The 19,754-nt window shown below is 36.8% G+C and overlaps 1 protein-coding gene across 2 annotated transcripts in view; it reads left to right on the top strand.

Moving 5' to 3' along the window:
* The window catches only part of JPH2 (junctophilin 2), a 57,577-nt gene that overhangs the window by 1,662 nt on the left and 36,161 nt on the right, over nucleotides 1-19,754 (top strand). For both annotated transcript variants that reach the window (XM_026665013.2, XM_087959335.1), the window contains exon 2: nucleotides 7,013-7,796. In XM_026665013.2, the coding sequence (XP_026520798.1) occupies nucleotides 7,013-7,796 (784 nt within the window). The remainder of the gene's footprint in view (nucleotides 1-7,012; nucleotides 7,797-19,754) is intronic.

The following is a 19,754-nucleotide window of genomic DNA, read 5'->3' as shown; positions in this document are numbered from 1 at the left end:
CACAAAGTATCTAGAAGTAGGTACCAGCTCTTATCCAGCAGAGGTGGTGAACAAGATGCTTGCCACAGAATCAAAAATCTTGAGCACAACTTAATAAAATCCAGTGTACCAAATATGTTTCTGGGCATAACCAGTTGCAAAAATTACACTGGTGCAAGATAATCTTTGATGTGCCATGATGTGACTTGTTTGGAATATTGTATCAACTCAATATTATGGTTAAACAGTTTGTGGCTAGAAATCATGCCGTTATATAACTGGCTCATTAGGAAACTTCAGATATTTGCACTACTTTTCTGGAAAGTTCAAGGCAAATTTCAAGCAGTTATGTATATTTCATAATGTGGTCATGAGTCTTGATAAGGAAGAAGATTGTTCAGTTTAGAACAACTGAAAAAAATCATTAAACAATATGTTTACACATTTATTTGCATTTTAAGGTATTCCGTACATAGTCTTGATGGATTATCCAACTGACTAGATTTTTGTATTTGTTTAACAAAATAATGAGTGCTTAGTAGTGTCCAACAAATAATTCTGTGGTTGAGAGTTGAAGTGAAAAACCAAAAACCAAAACCAGACAAGCAATGAGAAAGAGTGAGGCACTGCCATTAGATACAAGTGAAAAAAATGTTCATCAGCAGGTGTCAAAATGTACTTATTGGTGCATTTTTGCTATGTTAGTTTATCTGAAATTCTAGGACTTTTTGACTTTTATATCATTGGGGTGAACAGCTTATGATTACTTTCCATTGAAAATAACGAGAAAAATAGATTTCTAAGTAAAATATGAAAAAGTTTTGTTCTTGTTTGAACAAAATGTTCAAATGATAGCTGTAATAAATAAATTAATCTCATACTCATCTGTATGAAATTTAATAAGTGCTATTGAATTTCATGAGACTGAATTACAATATATGGAATACATGTAGGACTTAATTATTAGTAACTGGAAAAAAACTTGAGACATTTCTTATATTACTGACATTCACAATAACTGTCTAGTATTAAATTATATCAATACCTCTTGATTCACAGTAAGCATTTTCAAGGCATGAGTTGTGATGAAGATTGCATTAGTAAGTTATGTCCCAGAAATCAGAAGATGAATTTACCTGCACAGCTGCTTCCAAATCTGCAGGATATTCCAGATTGTCATTAGCAAGAGCAAGAAAATTCATATGCTATGCTTCAGAAAAAAAAATTATCTAAATCTGATGATGAATGTGCTTGTCTTCACACCTGAATGCTTCAATTACATTTTCTGTCATGAAGTTATTTTCTACAGCTACAAATCTTTCCTTTTTTTGTTCTTTTCCAAGGAGAGTCTGAAGGGCAATTCCTTGTTTTTTAATTTATAATTCATCATGAAATAAACTACCTTTGAAAAAAAGGTATCAACTTATGAATGTTAGCCCATTGTTAGTTGCACAAATGTCAAAATATTTAAGATAGAAATATTTCTTCCAGAGGTCTTTACATGGCATTGTAAGGCGGTTTCCACAATGGCTGGGTTTTCACTCAATCATTAACAAATCAACAGTAGGCCCACATAGAATTTGAATTAGCCCAAGGAAACTACATCGCAGTTTAGCATGATCATATTTGTTTGGATTTGGCTTAGCTTGTTCTGCAGACAAAGACAGTTGTGGTTTATTCAATAAATCATAATAGACAGAAACATGCCATAGTAGAATTTCTAAACCCAACCAAAAATTGTTATCTCAAGTAGTGTTAAACTATGGTGTGGATTCAGCAGACAGATTTTATAGGAGCTCATTATTAGTACTGTTAGTAAGACAATGAAAACAAGCTATGGAATGAAGAGTTTAGCATCCCCCAACCTCAGATGCTAGAATAGGATTAGAAATGATGAGTCTAATAGTATAAAGTGGACTGTAGAATCTCCATTCAAATCCAGATACTACATGCATAAGATTGGCCCCACTTTGACACTCTTTTGCAAGGCCCTGAAGACCTGGTTTTGCCAATAGGCCTGAAGACCTGGTTTTGGGGACACCTGAGTGGGATGCTATCAAATGGCTTATCTTATAGTTGTCAGCAGGGAAAGGGGCTTATTGCTTCTTTATTATCTTTATATTGAGTTTTTATCTTTGCAAGCCACTTGGAATCACTGAAAGTGATTTGGACAGCCATACAAATTTTTGTTCCACACTATGAGGGCCTGTATGTATAATCATAGAATTAAAGATTAGAAGAGACTTTGGAGAACATCCAATCTAACTTCCTGCTTAATGCACCATTTTTACTCTGATAGCTGTCCATCCAACCTCTGTTTAAACACAACATCCAGCAAAGAAAAGTATCACCTTCTGAATCTGTTCCATTGTAAATAGCTCTTACAAGTAGGTTTTTTTTCCTGGTGTCCATCCAAAATCTGTATCTTAAACCCACTATTTCTTGATCTGTTTTCTGAAACACCTTTGAACAATTCTATGCTATGACAACTATTTGGATATGTGGAGAATTATCAAGTCTTCCCACAGTTTTCTCTTAAACATATCCCAAATCTCCCCATGTTTCTCGTAATTGTTTTCTTTCCAGTCCCCTTCATCATCTTGGTTGCTATCACTGATCTGTTGCTGTCAGTTAAAATCCTTCAATTATATATGAACAAGAACTGGATTCTATGTTGGTCTTACCAATACCGAGCAGAGAAGAACCATATTTCACTTGATCTGAACACTGTTTCTTTTGAAGTCTATGATGAATTTGCTTTTTAAAAAAAGTTGCATCACTCTGATGGCTCATATTCAACTTGTGATCCATTAAGACCTCCTCATTTCCCAATTTCTCCAAAGATATCTGCTGCCTTTGGATGTTAATTTATATCCATCTATGGAAAAGAGAATATTACAATAACTGATCATGAATCAAAGAGCTTTTCCACCCAGTACCAAAGCAAATGGCACCTAATATGCCATGTAATCCTCCAGAATGTGGTTTAGTACAGACTATTGTCTATTGACACCACAATTTCTAAAGTATCACTATACCTGGAATTAAACACTTCTTCACTTTTGAATAGTTTGCAAAACTAGGTATACAACTTGGTGCCCGCGTATGCTCATATGTGTACACACACAGAGAGACACCCACAAACATAAATACATATATACAGAGAGAGAGAGAGAGAAAGTGAGTGAGCGAGAGAAAAATAGATACTTTAAACAAACTATAATATTTAAATCAAAATTCAGAGATACATCCTGGAATACAACCTTTGATGCTACTATTTAAGTCATATTTGGCGGGAGAATATAGGAAAAGAATTATCCTTTTCTGTGCTTCAGAAGCTGACTTTCCTCCTTTCTTACACTCTATAGTAATATTAAATTCACCTTTATAATACCATACAAAGCTATTCTGCAAAATTGCTTCCTAATTCTATTTCCTTTTTAAAAGAATCCTGACATTTCAATATTTCCATTTTTTAATTGTCAAAATGCAGTAATTTCTTTGTACCTAACTTCCTTGCCCTGTTCTTGTGATTTGTTTTATATATTAACCTTTTTACAAGAATTATAGCATTGATTAGCAATTTAGCTGAAATGTTAAATTTACATATACTTGAGAGAAAGGGAACAACCTTGTAAGGATATTTTTATGTGAAGTGTCTTCTGGGGCTTATCTTAATATTACAGCATAATGGATGGTAGTGAAAATTAATAATGAAGAAATTGATCAAGTCAATAATCTTGTCTATAAAGTGCTCACTTGTTTACACCCTATTGTAATTCATTCCAGAGTCTTGTCCACTGTGTTTTGTGTACTTTTTTTCTGGACTCTTCCTTGTCTTCCTAGTATTTTTTTTAGATCTTTAAGCATTATTGTCCTTTGTTGATAGGATAGACCTAATTGGTGAGCTATGGAGATCAGAGTCCATAAAAATTCTTCATTTGTTCTTGGCCCTTTGCCTATGAGAATCCAAATCCTTGGGGGAGCTAGTGTCTCTTTACTGGGAATAAATATTTGTATTTCTTTAGCATATTTCATTCCAGGATACCCAAGCTGAATGGGGAGTAGGGGAGGGTAGCTTACTAATTTTGGAATGGAATTTGAAACTGTGTGTGAGGGATAGAAGAAAAGTTTTGGGGGTGAGAGAGTAGTATTGTTCGTTGCTGAGGTAACCATGTCAACAAAAGGTAGACAATGAAGCAAGATAGAATCTGTGAAGTGAGGAAAATTAATGTTTTATGCTAATTAGTGGGAAAGGAACCAACCTTTTTCTGTGAAAACTTCAAATTTGCTATGGAAAAGAAGGTTTTTGTTACATTTAAATAGTTTACAACTGAGAATATATACAACAAAAGAATGATCAAGCATGGAGTATTGTCATCGAGGACGGTGGATGAATGGATGATAGTAGATGATAGGTACATAGATAGGTAGGTATAGGTAGATAGATAGGTCAGACAGAAATGCTAGACGCCCTAGTCAAATATGTAAAACTTTTGCAAATATTAAGTTGAAATTTAGTTCACCTCAATAGCTGTTTAATAGATGTTTCATACTTCAACAAGTTTTGGAGATTCTCTGAACCAGCTATTTTTTATTTAGAATTTGAATGTCTTTGCTTACTGTATATAGGACGACTCTTAGAGCTTATCTACACTGCCAGGTTGTCTTGTCACTATAATAGAAAAGCAACTGTTTCTGGAGGGCAGAAGTGGATGGTGTTGTTGTCCATTAATTAATTCCCCATTCACCTTCATATTAATTTCAGATTATGTTTCTCTGTTCCACTTCCAAAATGTTCTTTTTGTATTTTGTTCACTTGTGAGTCTCCTGTTCATTTTAGCCAGAGCACTTTACTTTGGTGGGATTCCGCTATTTATTGGCAGCTTTGCAGAAGAAGAGTGGCTCGTTGAGCTGAGCTAATGTTTCCAATTCTATATCCCCTTTTTCCTGTATTGTTGAAATAATAAAGTGGTTATGAGATTTAATTTAAGAGAACATTGCTGATTTCAAGTCAATAGAATATTTTTAATTATAGGTTTTTAAGCACCTAATTTCCCCCTGAGCTTATTTTTTTAAAGTCCAAGAGAAAACTAGCAATACAAGGAAAGTAAAATAATAAATAATGTAAAATAAAAACAGTAATCTTAAAAAAATCTGTCAAGTTTTGCACTAGCAATCTTCTCTCTACAGCTGAAATCTTAATCAATATCATATTTCAGCAGTGCTGGTAAAAGGAGGTACAAAACCTATTACAATGGAATGAGAGGCAAAGAAGGAAATTTTAAAGCTGTTTTTGTGCCTATATGTGTCTTTTGATGTTTTGTTTGTTTTTTATTATTTCAATGTAATCTATATGAGCATATCCATCCATCCATCCATCCATCCATCCATCCATCCATCCATCCATCCATCTATCTATCTATCTATCTATCTATCTATCTATCTATCTATCTATCTATCTATCTATCTATCTATCTATCTTGACAAACAAACCCACCCAAATACTACACATAAATATAAGATATACATAAATATAAGCTAAAGTATTAAGTAAACCTTTCCTATAGGAAGGTTGGCAATTGTTTTTCTGGAAGAGAAAGGTAAAAGGAGGGGTGGGTTGCTGGGGGTTCTCAGGGGTTCGGGAGAGCCCCTAGCTCTCCCAATTCTGTGCAGTTTGGAGAACCCCCAAATCCCACTCCTAACTGGCCTCGCCCATCCCACCGGCCCCTCCCAGGAGTCCCCACACAGTCCATTTTGGATGCAGGTAAGTGCAGGGCACACATGGAGGCTTGGGGAGGGTGAAAAACGGGCCTCCCAGAAATTTGGGAAGGCTGGAAATGGGCCTGTTTCTGGCTTCCAGAAAGCCTTCGGAGCCCAGGGAGGCCATTTTCACCCTCCTAGAGGTTCAAGGAAAGCCTCCGGAGCCCACGGAGGGCAAAAACATCCCCCCCATGGTGCAGGAGACTGACTAGGCCACGCCCATCATAGCCATGCCCACCCAGCAAGCGGGCAGAGAACCCATTACTAAAATTTTCGAAGGCCACCCCTGGGTAGAAGGGCATAACAGCGAGGGAATTGTCTAATGCATTATTTTTTTAAACTTTTGCAACTTTAAAATGAGTGGAATTAATTTCCAGAAGAATGTCTGAGTTGGGGATTCTGGGAATTGAAGTCCACTCATCTAAAAAGTATTAAGTTATTAAGACCAAAAGTAAACAATATATAGAAACAATAAGTAGACATTCTGTTGGAGCCAGCACTCTTTTCTTTTGACCTCAGAAATGAACTTTAGAATGTATTTATTTTTATCCCACTTCATTCCCGTGTAATGGAAGTTAGTAAAATTCACTATTTGAATTCAGAGACCAAACTAATGAAATGAAAAACCTCCAACTTTCCTCTACCCTTGCATGTAATATTGCAAACGAACTGAAGAGCAAGTAATATTGTGTGTATGTGATAAGATATTATTTTATTTTGAGATGATTTACTACCTCTGCTTTAGTCCTAGTGTACATGCTTGAATATACACGTATGAAGAGAAATTGTCAATGCACTCTGTTTTCCCCATAATCCATATTTGCCATGTCATATAGTAAGTCAATTTGAATTGTAGTATTGTTTAATACTGAAGATCTAGTTAGACAATTTCATTGTTTAATAGGAAATCAAGCTCTTTATGCTGATATTCTTTTTATATAAAAAAAGAAAAGGGTTAGAACAATCACCACCCGTTTGCCAGATTTGCAAACCTTGCCCTCATTAGTGATGTGTTTTATGTATGCCATTAATGAATATCACCCTCAGCAGAAGCTGTGTACCGATGCTAGTTTTAATCTCAGAGGGGATGGAAAAATTGTATTTGTTGACGGAAGGAAGGAAGATACAGCTGTCTTCTTGTTTTTCTGCAATAAGGAACCATTTATATGAGAAGATAGAGAAGAGGCTGTGACTGCCCGAATAGCTATGCTTTCATATGCATTCCAGAGAAATTTGATGTATTTGACTTAGTCCTTACTTTTGATTTCAGGTACCTATCAGGGCCAGTTCACCAATGGCATGCGCCACGGTTATGGAGTTCGTCAAAGTGTCCCATATGGCATTGCAGCTGTGGTCCGCAACCCTCTAAGAACCTCCCTTACATCCCTACGGAGTGAGCATAGCAATGGCACACTGCTACAACATGATTTGCCATCAGCAAACCAGGAACATGTTCTTATATCACCTACCATAACTCGGGGTGGCTTTGCTCTCAGCTTGTATGCAGATGGAGACACTGGCAAATTAAAGAAGGGTGGACTCTTCAGGAGGAGCTCCTTGTTTGGGAAACTCAAGAAATCTGACTCCAAGACCTCTTTGTCCAGCCAAAGGAGTCGACTCAGTTTCCTTAAGAGTGAGAGTGGTATGAGCTCTACAGGTAGTGATGCTACCTCCACCGCCAGTCTGGGAGAAGGAGTAGAAGGAGAGGACTTCCCACCTTTTGATGCTGATATTGATGCCACCACCACAGAATCCTATATGGGAGAGTGGAAGAATGACAAGCGTTCAGGGTTTGGCATAAGTGAGAGATCAAGTGGCCTGAAGTATGAGGGGGAGTGGCTGGATAACGTGCGGCATGGATATGGTTGTACCACGTTGCCTGATGGGAAGAAGGAAGAAGGAAAATACCGCATGAACGTATTGATCAAAGGCATGAAGAAACGGGTGATACCTCTAAAAAGTGCAAAGATAAGGCAGAAAGTGGACCGGAGCATAGAAGGTGCTCAGAGAGCAGCAGCCATCTCCAGACAGAAATCTGAGATTGCAGCTTCTAGGTAAGGATCACAAACTTGGAATTTTTGAATGGCTATCGAGTAGAAACACCATCCAGCGCCCTTTTGTAATTGAATTCTATTTGCAGTTGTTGATCAAACCTAAAATACTCATGAAACTGAGCTTCCATTTGTAGTGGCTTCAGCTTAGAGATCTTCAGAAAATATAACTTTTCCAGAAATTAAATATCTGCATCTAGGAAAGGAAAGAAAGCCTTTTGCATCCAGTGTTTAATATGTCACCCATAAAGAGTGATAGAGAAATTTGGAAAGATAATAGAAGGAGAATCTGTATGTCTTGTATTATAATTCAGCTTCATGCCACTGCTGCCTATATCCAGGTCAAGATGTATTTAATATAGGGGAACATGGTTTTTGGGGAAAACAAACCAACATTTCAAATTGTTTAGTTTTTTAGCTAAGGCAAATCTTGACTATTGTCCCCTCTTACTAGCAGTATGTTTCCAATGTTTTAAACAAAGAACTTAGCAGATTTGCTTCAAATAAAATTTTGAACTAAACAGAGGTATGCAATTATAATCTTCACAGCATCAGTTTATATCGTTTCTCAATTTGGCAATTTTAGCATACGTAGACTTCAGCTCCTGGATTTCCCAGCCAGCATGGACAGGTCTGGATGGAGAGAAATCACCTTTATCTTATTTCTAGTAAGACTATGAGAGACTATGGTTATTACAGTCCTCTTGATCTGGGGATTTTCCATCTTGAATCATAGATGGGATTGTAGTTCTCCATTTAAGATTGGTGCACAATCTGGGCTTATCTTGAATTCACAGTTCCTACTCAAAGAGTAAGTGGCAGCTTTGGCCAATAAGCATATAGCTTCATCGTGTGCACCAGTTGCATTTCTTCCTGGAACTGGAGACTTGTAGGTGCAATTCATAGTATTGGTTATCATCTACAAAGCCAAACATGGCAAGGGCCAAGTTATCTGAGTGATGAACTGTCTTCCATAGTGTATGTCCATCCAGTAAGAGCTGGTGGATTTGGTTTATCTCTTGATTAAACAATGCCATCTGTTAGGATCCAGGAAGCATTCCTTCTCTGTCACAATACCTGCCTTTTGGCATGAAATTCAAAAGTTTAGAGTTCCAGAAGTTTAGAGATTCACGTGGTTCCTATCCTGATGGAGCTCCATAAAACTTGGCTCTTCTTTAGGCTTTGGGATAGGGTGGATTTGGCCTCCTTGTTAATCATGTTCTATATCTATACAGTGGTGTATTGTTTGGGAGGATGTTACATGGTTTTTATATCATATTGTTTATTTTTATAATGCTGGCTGTTTGAATTGTGAGCTTTCCAGAGTCATTTTGAAGTCATTTTGGAATCAAATAAAATAAAAATGAAAGTTTTTAGAGAAGTTCAGTTGAATTTATGTTTTCAATTTGAGAAAGATCATTTTGTGTTTCACCAGTTCATATAACTTGAACTTTGAACTGGACTTTTTTTTTCTGGAACTGTTAGTTGTTTTCTGCTTCACTGGTTAACAAATCTTTTTTAGTGGTTATTGCAATCCTTTACAGTAATAGTATATGTCAGAAACTGAATCTTAGATTGTAGTGTTACCACCATTTATATCAGGGATCTCCAACCTTGGCAACTTTAATCCTGGAAGACTTCAACTCCCAGAATTCCCTAGCCAGCTGAGATCCCTGATTTATAGGGATGAGCAGTTCAGAAAACTATAAAGAGATTAGGCCCTGCTTGCAAGATTTCTGAAGAATGTGGATGGTTGCTATTCAGTCATCAGGATGTTAAAAATCAAAAGTGTCCAAGGCCTTTTAAGCCAGTGGTTCACATGCCTTTTAAGGGGAATTTACATTTCAAAAACTAGACAAGGATGGAATAGAAATATGCAGGTGAATTGTCCTTAGAGGAGTATAATGAAACCATATGCAAGCTGTGCCAAGGTTTAGGTCAAGGGAGACTTTGTGAGGACTTAGCCATTTTAATGTTCACCTCTCTATAGGCTCAAGTAACTACCTTACTGGCAACACTGCTCAATTTAAGAGGAGTCATCTCCTTTGGATCAATGAGTATATTCTATCATCACAGACCAAATATGCTTGGGATTTAATTAGGACTTACATGCTATATAAGGGCAGAATAAAGAAGGAAGATAGGGATATTACCACAAAACCAAAATTAAAATTGCTTTCCATTTTATGTAAAATTACTGTAAATTCAAGTAATTTAATACTATTAATATGATTGTGAGCTATATTTTAATGCTTTCTGCTTTCTCTTCAATTCAAAGATGTATGCACGACTTGGCAGAAGAGTGGGGTGCAGTACATAATATGTAAAAGAAAGCAGGACCAACACTGCAAAGAAAAAAGAATGAATGTTGAGATATTAAAGAATAAACAACTACAAAGTATTGTCATTAAATTAAAACATTAAATTAAAACAAATTAAAATTAAACAGGACAAGAAGCAGTGGGTGGAAACTAATCAAGGAGAGAAGCAACCTAGAACTAAGAAATTTCCTGATAATTACACCAATTAATCAGTTGAGTGACTTGCCTCCAGAAGTTGCGGATGTTCCAACATGGGAAATGTTTAAGAAGAAATCGGGACAACAGGGTTTCCTGCCTGAGTAGTGGGACCTCTAAGGTCCCTTCCAATTCTTTTATTCTAGTATTCTATTAAATATCCATATAACCATTTTTAACATGAAAGATCACCGTATTGATCTTCCATAAATATATGGAGATGGACAATTTCATTTTGAACAAGTATTTATGAATAGCATTCTCAAGATAAATTTGAACACACATGAAATACATTTAGCAATTTTGTTAGGTAGACACTTACCCATCATTAAATACTAGTGTTATATTTAGTACATTAACCATTTTAAAGTTAGGCCTGGATATACTGGTGTGGGTCTGCTTATTTTTTATCTGTTCACCTTTGAGAGTAGAATTTTGCTTTGATATAATTTTCCAAGGATTTTTTAAAAACAGATCTTCAGAAATTTCCCCTAAATTAGATAACTTTGTTATGGGACTGCATTTACATTTTTAAAAACTGCATGAGGGGGTCAAGATATCTCTTCCATCTTTAACCATAAAGAGCCTAATTTGTTTCCATGCAACCATCCGTGTCTCCTTCGGACTTCTTGGAATAATCATGAGAATATTGTATTGAATAATCACATGGCTGATCCAACATGGCTAGGCAAGATCCCTACAGCGTGCAAAGGGCTGGCATAGTTTTAAATACACAAAATATCTTAAAGGTTAAAGAAAAATAGAAAAGACTTGTAGTTTGCATTATAAAGCAAGTATAACCTCTATGCATATCCTGTATGTTTTTCTGCGGAAGAACAAATGTTGTCTTTAATTGAAACAGTTATATGGATGCACAACATGGACAATATATACTAAAAAAAAAAACCAGGTAATAAATACAACCCCTCCCCTCATTAAAGACTAACTGAGACACTAAAATAACAACTTCATTTCTACTACTATTAATTTCACTATGGATCTGCTAAGGATAGAGCTTCCAAATTTATTCTCAGCAGAATCCGTAATAAAATTCTTTTTCATCCATTTCTGAATTGAATGCAATACATGGATTGTTTAATTAGTACAAGAATCAATGTATTTGCAGAGAGATCAACTGTATCTTACTCATGGCATTGTGTGTCTAAGCGTGAGCTCCTGGAGTTGCAACATTGGTGGCAAATCCTATGTTGATTAACTAGCAATGTTCCAAATGTTCCTTTTCTTAAAACTGCAGAAAACAAGCCCTTGAAAGAGTTTGGTCAGATTGGTGCAACGGTGCATTGGAACCAAAGATATATTGGGCTGTCTGGACTAGCAGCTTAAAAGAGATTTATGCAAAGCACTCTACCCCTCAACCCCATAGTAACATAACGACAGCATTGGCCTGTGTAGTTTATTTTACACAAAATATGATGGATATTTTTCTGTATTGATTAAACAAAACAAAACCTAGATTTATAAGCAGAAAAATTACTCTACACAGAAGACCCATTTGAAGACATCTTTACCCCATCTGTATTTTTGTTCTTGAAATTGGGCCTCTAGTGCCTCAGGGATAGATTTAACAGATAACACATAATCAGAGTTGGAAGGGATCTTGTAGGTCATCTAGTCCAACCATTTATATTTATATTATATTGACTCAGGATAGATCTATATTGAAACAACATTGTAATGTAAAGGTGGGCTGAGTTTAAAAAATGCTTAAGAGTTGATCACATTTGTGGAAAGAACAAAACTCTATTCATGTTAACACAGGGGATACTCTGCTGCTGTGAATAACTTCCATGTGCAAGAAGAGCAGCTACAAGGCTATGAATAATGATGTTGGAGTGGCACTGGGCCATTTATAAAAAGCTCTTTTTATAAAAGGCACTATTTACACTTCAAATCAAAGGGGGAACTCTGAGTGGTTTACATCAGGGATTGGAATGCTTTTCTCTGTTAGCACGGGTTGGACATAATTTCCTATTAAGGAAACTTTCGAGCAAAAGAAAGGAGATACATAGAGCCATTTTCTTCCTCCATAGGTCTTGCACAAATGCAGCTGTTTGAGGCTTTGCAGAGATACTCCGCAAGTTCAGGTCTTCCATTTTCTTCATACAAGGTTAAGAGTAAGCAGTGTAGCTATTACTCTTGCTGATGATACTAAATCATTTAGAATATTTAAAACAGAAATAATTGGTGAGGGAGCATCAAAAGTTTATCTCCAAGCTTGAGAAATGAGAATAGGGATAAAAAAAAGTCATTAAGTGTAAAAAAGTAGAAAGTGGAAAATCCACTAAGTTTCAATGAATTGATGGGAATCTGAAGTGCTGCTGCTGCGGTTGAATTGTGGTTTTAATGTTTAATGAAATGTGACACAATATATATTTATGGTAAAATAATGAATGATGTGGCACAACTTTTGTTTGGTAGCATCAGAACATGCATTAATCTAACAGAGTTGGGATTTCTGATTCACTCAGCATTTAGAACTCATTAAAGCTAGATTAATGAAAGCCAATGATGTGCAAAAACTATGTAATCCATTCCTAGAAGGTTCCAGGAATGAACTATGCTATTTAGCACATTGGGAGAGAAGCCACCAATTTAAAGTGGAATTAGAAAAAAATACAGATAATAGAGCTATATTAAATTTTAGTTTTAATTACTGTGTATGTAAGTAAGCAAACAAGTCCTAGGCAACTGGAGGCTTTCTAGGCTGGTTTAGTTACTTCCTCTGTGGATAGAAACTAAACTAAATTGGCCCTTGATTAGTTCTGAGTCTTAATACCAGGCATATGTTCTACAAATGTAGTCAAAAGCATTGACGTCAAGAGTTGTAGGTCAAAATCTGCAAGATGGCAGGGATACATACATACATACATACATATACATATACATATACATATACATATACATATACATATACATATACATATATATACATATACATATACATATATATACATATATATATATATATTACAGAAGCCTGATGATGGCAGATGAGATTCTGCCGAAACGTCGCTACAACTTTAAAAGCACAACTATAATGACGTGGGAAAATACCTGAACAAAGCTGAATACCATACATACGTATGTATGTATGTATGTATGTATGTATGTATGTATGTATATGCAGGTTTTGGCATGTTCGGGTCTTTTCCCATGTAAGATTGAGAGTATCTCTCAATCTTACACGGGAAAAGACCCGAACATGCCAAGACCTGCATACCTGCCACCATGCAGATTTTTTACTTGCCCTATAGAGGCCAGAGATAAAAGCCTCCATCTTTGGTTTTCTTAATTCATCAACTGTCTTATGGAATAATAATGATTTTTTAAAAAAACAACCCTACCTGTTGAAGGCATTTTGGATTCAACTATTATATTTATAATCCTATCTTTATGCTGTAGAACTCAACAACTCATAACTCTCCTCATATTTTTCCTACAATAACTACCTTGAGAAGTGGGTTGGTCTGAGAGAGTGTGAATGGTTCAAAGTCACCCAGTTGTCAACCCTAAGAACACTAGAACTCATAGTCTCCCAGTTTCTAGTTTAACAACTAGTACTGTAATTAGTACTGTACTGAATTGCTCAAATAATTTTAAAAGATATGCAGCTATGGCAAGATGTTGATGAAAAATAAAATTCTCAGCAACTAAAATGCATCCCTGTATATTTAAACAACTTGCTTTTTTTCGGTGTTAGTTTCAGTATGTATTCTTATTAAACATTTTATTCTCCTTTGGGCAGTTTTTTTCATGATTACAATAAGAATTAAGACCTTATAAAGTGAAGTCTCATGACATATACTGTATAATCCAAAAGCAGTTATAACAATAAGAATGTTTCTTTTATCATATGTCTTCCAGATGGGTGTAGTTTAACTATAGTACTGTATAACAAATTCAGAGAACCAATGATGTAGTAGTTAAGGGATCAGACTAGAAACTGATAAACCCTGAATAATAGTCCTATCTTAGGTACAGTGCCAGATGGGCAACCTTGGCCCAGTCATTCTCTCTTATCCCTAGGAAGCAAGCAACAGCTAACCATTTCTGAAATCTTGCCAAGAAAACTGCAGGGACTTGTCCTGGCAGTTGCTAGGAGTCAACACAGACTCAAAGGCATGCACACATGAACATATTTGGAGGGCACTTGCTCAGTTAAGGCCTTTTGAAAAATTGTTTTACTTATTTCTCTTTTTAAAAAAAACCTTAACAAATAAAATAGATTTAGCATGCACTTGTCTAGCTTCTCAGAGTTCATGTGAAGGACTGTGCAGTAGTTTGGATCTCTCTGTTTAAAGATGGAAGGATCTGCCCCATTGAAAGGGGAAACTCCTATTTCTTCTTTTTAACAGTAGGGTTTTCACTTCACTTATATAGATTTTGCAAGAGCGCAATTGTTTTTCAGAACAAGACTTTTATTGACATTTACTAGGCGGTGCAGGGAGTTCTAGGTTTATGACTACAGTTAGGATTAGTTGCTAAGGAGTGGTGTTACTACCTGAGTCATGCCCAATTTTATAATATTTTTTCTGTGATTGTTAAGCAAATCACTGCAGTTGTTAAGTGAATCACATGGTCATTAAGCAAATCCCCATTGACTTTGCTTATCAGGCGCTGGTTGGGAAAGTCACAAATGGTGATCACATGATTGCAACCATCATCAATATATGCCAGTTGCCAATTGCCCTAATTTTGATTAAATGGCTATGGGGATGCTGCAATGGTTGTTAAGTGCAAGGATTGGTCATAAGTCACTTTTTTCACTGCTGTTGTAATTTTGAATGGTCACTAAGTTCATTGTTGCATGTTGAGGACTACCACTATAGCCTTCCACATGATCCCATTCGGTCTTTTACTTTTCCATTAATCCATTAAGGAAATTAAAACAAAACCAGCCAGAATTATTCCATTTGGAACCATCAAATACAAGCCATTTTACAGTGAGCCAAGCTCACCTACTGCTTTCTGTTCCTCAGGAAACAAACAGAAGTATTAAAATCTTAAGAGGTTTAATTTGGTGCACAGTTAAGGCATCAGGTCAACAACCTGGAGGCTGAGTTCTGATCCCACCTTAGGCATGAAGCCGTTGGGTGACCTTGAGCTAGTCATGTTCTCTCAACCCTAGGAAGCAGGCAATGGCAAACCACTTCTGCAAAGTCTTGCCAAGAAAACTTCAAGGACTTGTCCAGGCATTCTCTGAGAATCAAACAGAACTTAATGGAAGAAAAAAACAACGAAACCTTAGCTTTCCATATTTCATATGCTTTCTTTTTGTCTCTTTTACTGTCCAATTTCTAAAGGGACTTTTCTGTGCATTCGTGTTCCATGTGTCACGGAGCACACCAAGCTCTCCCTTAAAATAACGAAGCTGCTAAGCCTTGAATTTGGAGCCTTGGTATCACTTTCCTGGGCACTTCTGGCCAATCACACTCCTAAGCACTGTCAACTTATATCTCCAATGTGCTCAGCATTTCACCTCGCCTTGACATGGACAGCAATGGGAGTCTCCTCGGGAGACACGGGTGGAGCATGGTGTAAATGACGCACTGAAAGCCTGCAGTCAGCAGAGACGTCTCTGACTAAATAAGGGAAAGCATGGCACTGGTTTATCGGAGGGAGAGAAGAATGCAGCGATGGAGAGCCAGTGTTCTTATCCAGTAAAACAGGAATGTATGTTGGTGGATTTTAACGCTATGCTATTATGAATGGAATGGCATATTATGTATAGACTGAGTCTGTGCTATGCTAAAACTAAAATGTGAAACAAGAGCTTATGGCCCGAGGCAGCAGGTTTATGTTTATTTTTCTTGGAAAAGGGTGTTTCCAATCCTCATTACCAAAAGCAAATTTATTTTTATTTGAAAGATTTGGACTGAAAAATTAAAAATAGACTTTTTTAACCCAATATAACACTGTTTACACAGTTGCCTGACCCTCTTCTTTTTCCTTACTTTTTTTTTTTTTTTGGATGCCATTCTGCTTCCATTATATTAATTTGAAAAATCACCAACATTCGTTATTTTATTAACAAAGGCTGAATAATGCAGCCCCAATAAGTTAAGCAAATGATATTTAACTGTGTTCTTTATTGAACCTTAAAGCAATTGATTTGAGTGAGGTATAGTTGTTCTTCAAACTGTCACCCCAGTCTATCCTCGACAACAGTTATAAAACAATTGAGGAAAGGCATTTTGGACAATATGAAATCACAGTACAGGCAGTCTTCAACCTATGACGACAATAGAGCCCACTGCGCTGCAACTGTTATAAATATGAACCAGTTGTCAAGTATCCAAATTTTGATCACCTGAAATGGGGATGCAGCAATGGTCTTAAGTGTGAAAAATGGTCACAAATCATTTTTTTCAGTGCTGTAACTTTGAACAGTCACATTAAATTAATGGTGGTAAGCAGACTATCTGTTCATGTCTGCACCTAGGTGATTTAATTTAACCTGAAAATGGTAAGTAGATTTGGACTTGGGCAGTGTTGGATGGGAATAAGTAAGCACAGGATAGCAAAATTAAAAACATTCCAGAAGAACATTCCAAAGTCAACTATTTCCATATGGTTGCCAAGTAAACATGTGCTCCTTAAGTGTTGAGATATGAAATGATCTGATGTTACTCAAAGCTATAACTGCAAATGTTCTAATTTCAAAATGGCCAAGGAGGCTCAGCTGGAATTGATTTGTGGGTGGGAATGTCCAGTCACTCTCATATTCACCAGTTCCTTTCATCTTGGATATGTAGTTTCAAAGAGGTTATTTTAGTTAGGAGAGAAATTTGGTAACAAAGGAAAGCTTCTAAAGATGTGTCTGCTCTAGGTTTATAATCTACGTGAGGGGTGGTACAACACCCATGGAATGTTTAGTAAGCTTTTGAAGATTTAGTGGATTCATTCATGGGACTCTTGATGTAGGCAAGTGTGTATAGATTGCTTCAGCCATGCTGGTCCCTACAAAAGAATATATGTGGTTGGGAGGAACAGGTGCTGCTTTAGTGTGGGTGAGTGGCCCACATGATTTCATTCTTCAGTTCCCCGTGGAGTTTGAAGGATGAGTAAATTGCTATTCCATTTTTTTTCCAGCATTCTGTTCTGCTGTCCCTTCCACTTCATTTTAGTTTTAGGTTAACTTGACACTGACACATTTCTAAAATTAATTTCAAATCCGAAGTATGTGTCATTTGCTGTAGCTCTTAATCTCTTCAGTCAACATCATATATTTTTCTCTTTATGTTGCTGTTGCTTCTCCTTTCATTTTTTTTACAGTGGATCTCATCAAGGCAAAGTTGTACACAGCTATCAGTGCAGAGTTAGAAACCAGAAGTTGAGCCAAGATGTCAGAAGCCAAAGAAAATATACTCATTTAAGCTTAGAAATCTTTGTGGCTTTGGAAAAGTCTTAGGAAGTCTGATATAGCTTTTCCTTCTCAGGAAAGCCCATTGACCTAAAGGGCACATGGGGCCAGTCCTAAGAATGCTTCACTGCCAGGATGTTGGGTCAAACTACCAACAGCCCAGCACATGGAACAGATGAACTCCAATCCAAAAATTCCAGTACCAGATTCAGCAGAATATTTGAAGAAATGTATGTACAAATTACAACAAAGAATGTACAGGGTTTGGCAATGTAAGAATTAAAAAATGGAGAAATGATAAATGATGGAAAGAAGATTTCAAGAGAGGATTTTTGAAACATTCAGGCTATTAAGTGTGAAAAATATCCTGATTTTCTTTGTAATGTGCAACACCAGTGATACATAGAAACAAATATTAGAATATTTCAGACATTCGTGGCTGCTGCATTGCCAATTATATCAGCTTGAAGAAGAGTAAACTGAGCTCATGTAGCTTTAATATGAAGAGGATGGGACTCTCAAAGTCAATTGGGACTCTCTTAGGGTGCAGCATATGAGCTGTAATTTTTAAAGAACAATTGTAGCAAGTTAGCCCCTCAGTCTTTATGTTAAAATAATTATCTTAGCCTTTTTTCCCCAACAAGCTCAAGGAAGACAGTGACAGCTATAAAATAAATACAATGAATCTAGAGAATAAAGATTTCAGCAAGCAGAGCAAATGGCAGTCCAGATCAATTCATGGAGAAAATAGCTAAAGTCCTTCTTTAAAACCAGATTTTAAACTGGTGACTATATGTAAAATTCCTCATTCATGATACCCTTGTACCACAATTCTGTGGAGTTCTGTGATTTATAATCCCAATTAATCTGGAAGCTGCCGAAACTTCCAGGAAAGGATGAGGAAATGGTCATCAACTAAAAAAGGGTTAATGGCTTGTACAATACAGTACTTTTACAATACAAAATGAAAATATCCTTTTACAGGCTAGAAAGATAGTTTACCTCTGGTTTTCTTTGACCATCAGAGGGTGTTAATTCTCTATCTCACAGATGTATGCATGGTAAATCAGGATCCAACATGTCCTATCACAATATTTCTTGAAAGAGAAATTACATATCTCTATTTGTAGACAGGATACACCAAGATCCTGGAAAGATGTCTCAGGAAATTAAAGATATGGTGCCGAGTTCCTGTATTACTACTACCTGTTGTATCTCAGATAATGGCAGGTTCTGAGCAGTGGTGGGATTCAAATGTTTTTACTACCGGTTCTGTGGGCGTGGCTTGGTGGGTGTAGCAGGGGAAGGATACTGCAAAATCCCCATTCCCTCCCCACTCCTGGGGGAAGGTTACTGCAAAATCCCCTTCCCTCCCTCCCCACCCAACTAACCTGCTTTCCAGCTTCATTCTCCTGTGCAGGGCAACAAAAGAAGACCCAGCTAATCAGCTGGGACTCGGAAGGCAGAGAATAGATGGGGGTGGGGCCAGTCAGAGGTGGTATTTGCTGATTCTCCGAACTACTCAAAATTTCCACTACCAGGTCTCCAGAACTGGTCAGAACCCGCTGAATACCACCTCTGGTTCTGAGGCAGTGTTTCTCAACCTTGGCAAATCTAAGATGCATGGATTTAAACTCTCAGAATTCCCAGTTGGCTTTGGAACATTGTCTATGGGAGTTGTCCACCCATTTTAAAAGTTGCCATGTTTGAAAAACGCTGTTCTAAGGTAAGTCCTCAGATTCAAAACAGAGTATGGATCGAAGATACCCAGGGAAGAATAGTCTCACAATTTGCACTGTATCATACTGGCACATTGGCATGAGCCAAACTCTTCTTAACATGCATTGAACAGCTGTCTCCTGGAAAAATGAAACAAAACTCCTTGGTTTTAAATAGTACGTGTATTTTTATTGGAAGGAAGGAGCCATACTTTAGTGGTAGAGCACATCCTTTGAATGCCAGCCCTTATCCTGGGATAATTTCCCTAGGTCTCCAGTGAAACAGATCTTAACTAGTTGAGAATGCCCCCTTGCTGCTAAAAGTCCTTCAAGTTATTCTCAA

This window comes from Notechis scutatus, chromosome 3 (assembly GCF_049901735.1).
Source record: "Notechis scutatus isolate UNSWTSFEM ecotype Mainland chromosome 3, rNotScu1.2, whole genome shotgun sequence".
NCBI classification, from domain to species: Eukaryota; Metazoa; Chordata; class Lepidosauria; order Squamata; family Elapidae; genus Notechis; species Notechis scutatus.
The sequence above is the reverse complement of the archived record's forward strand: the minus strand, read 5'-3'. Positions and strand labels throughout refer to the sequence as shown.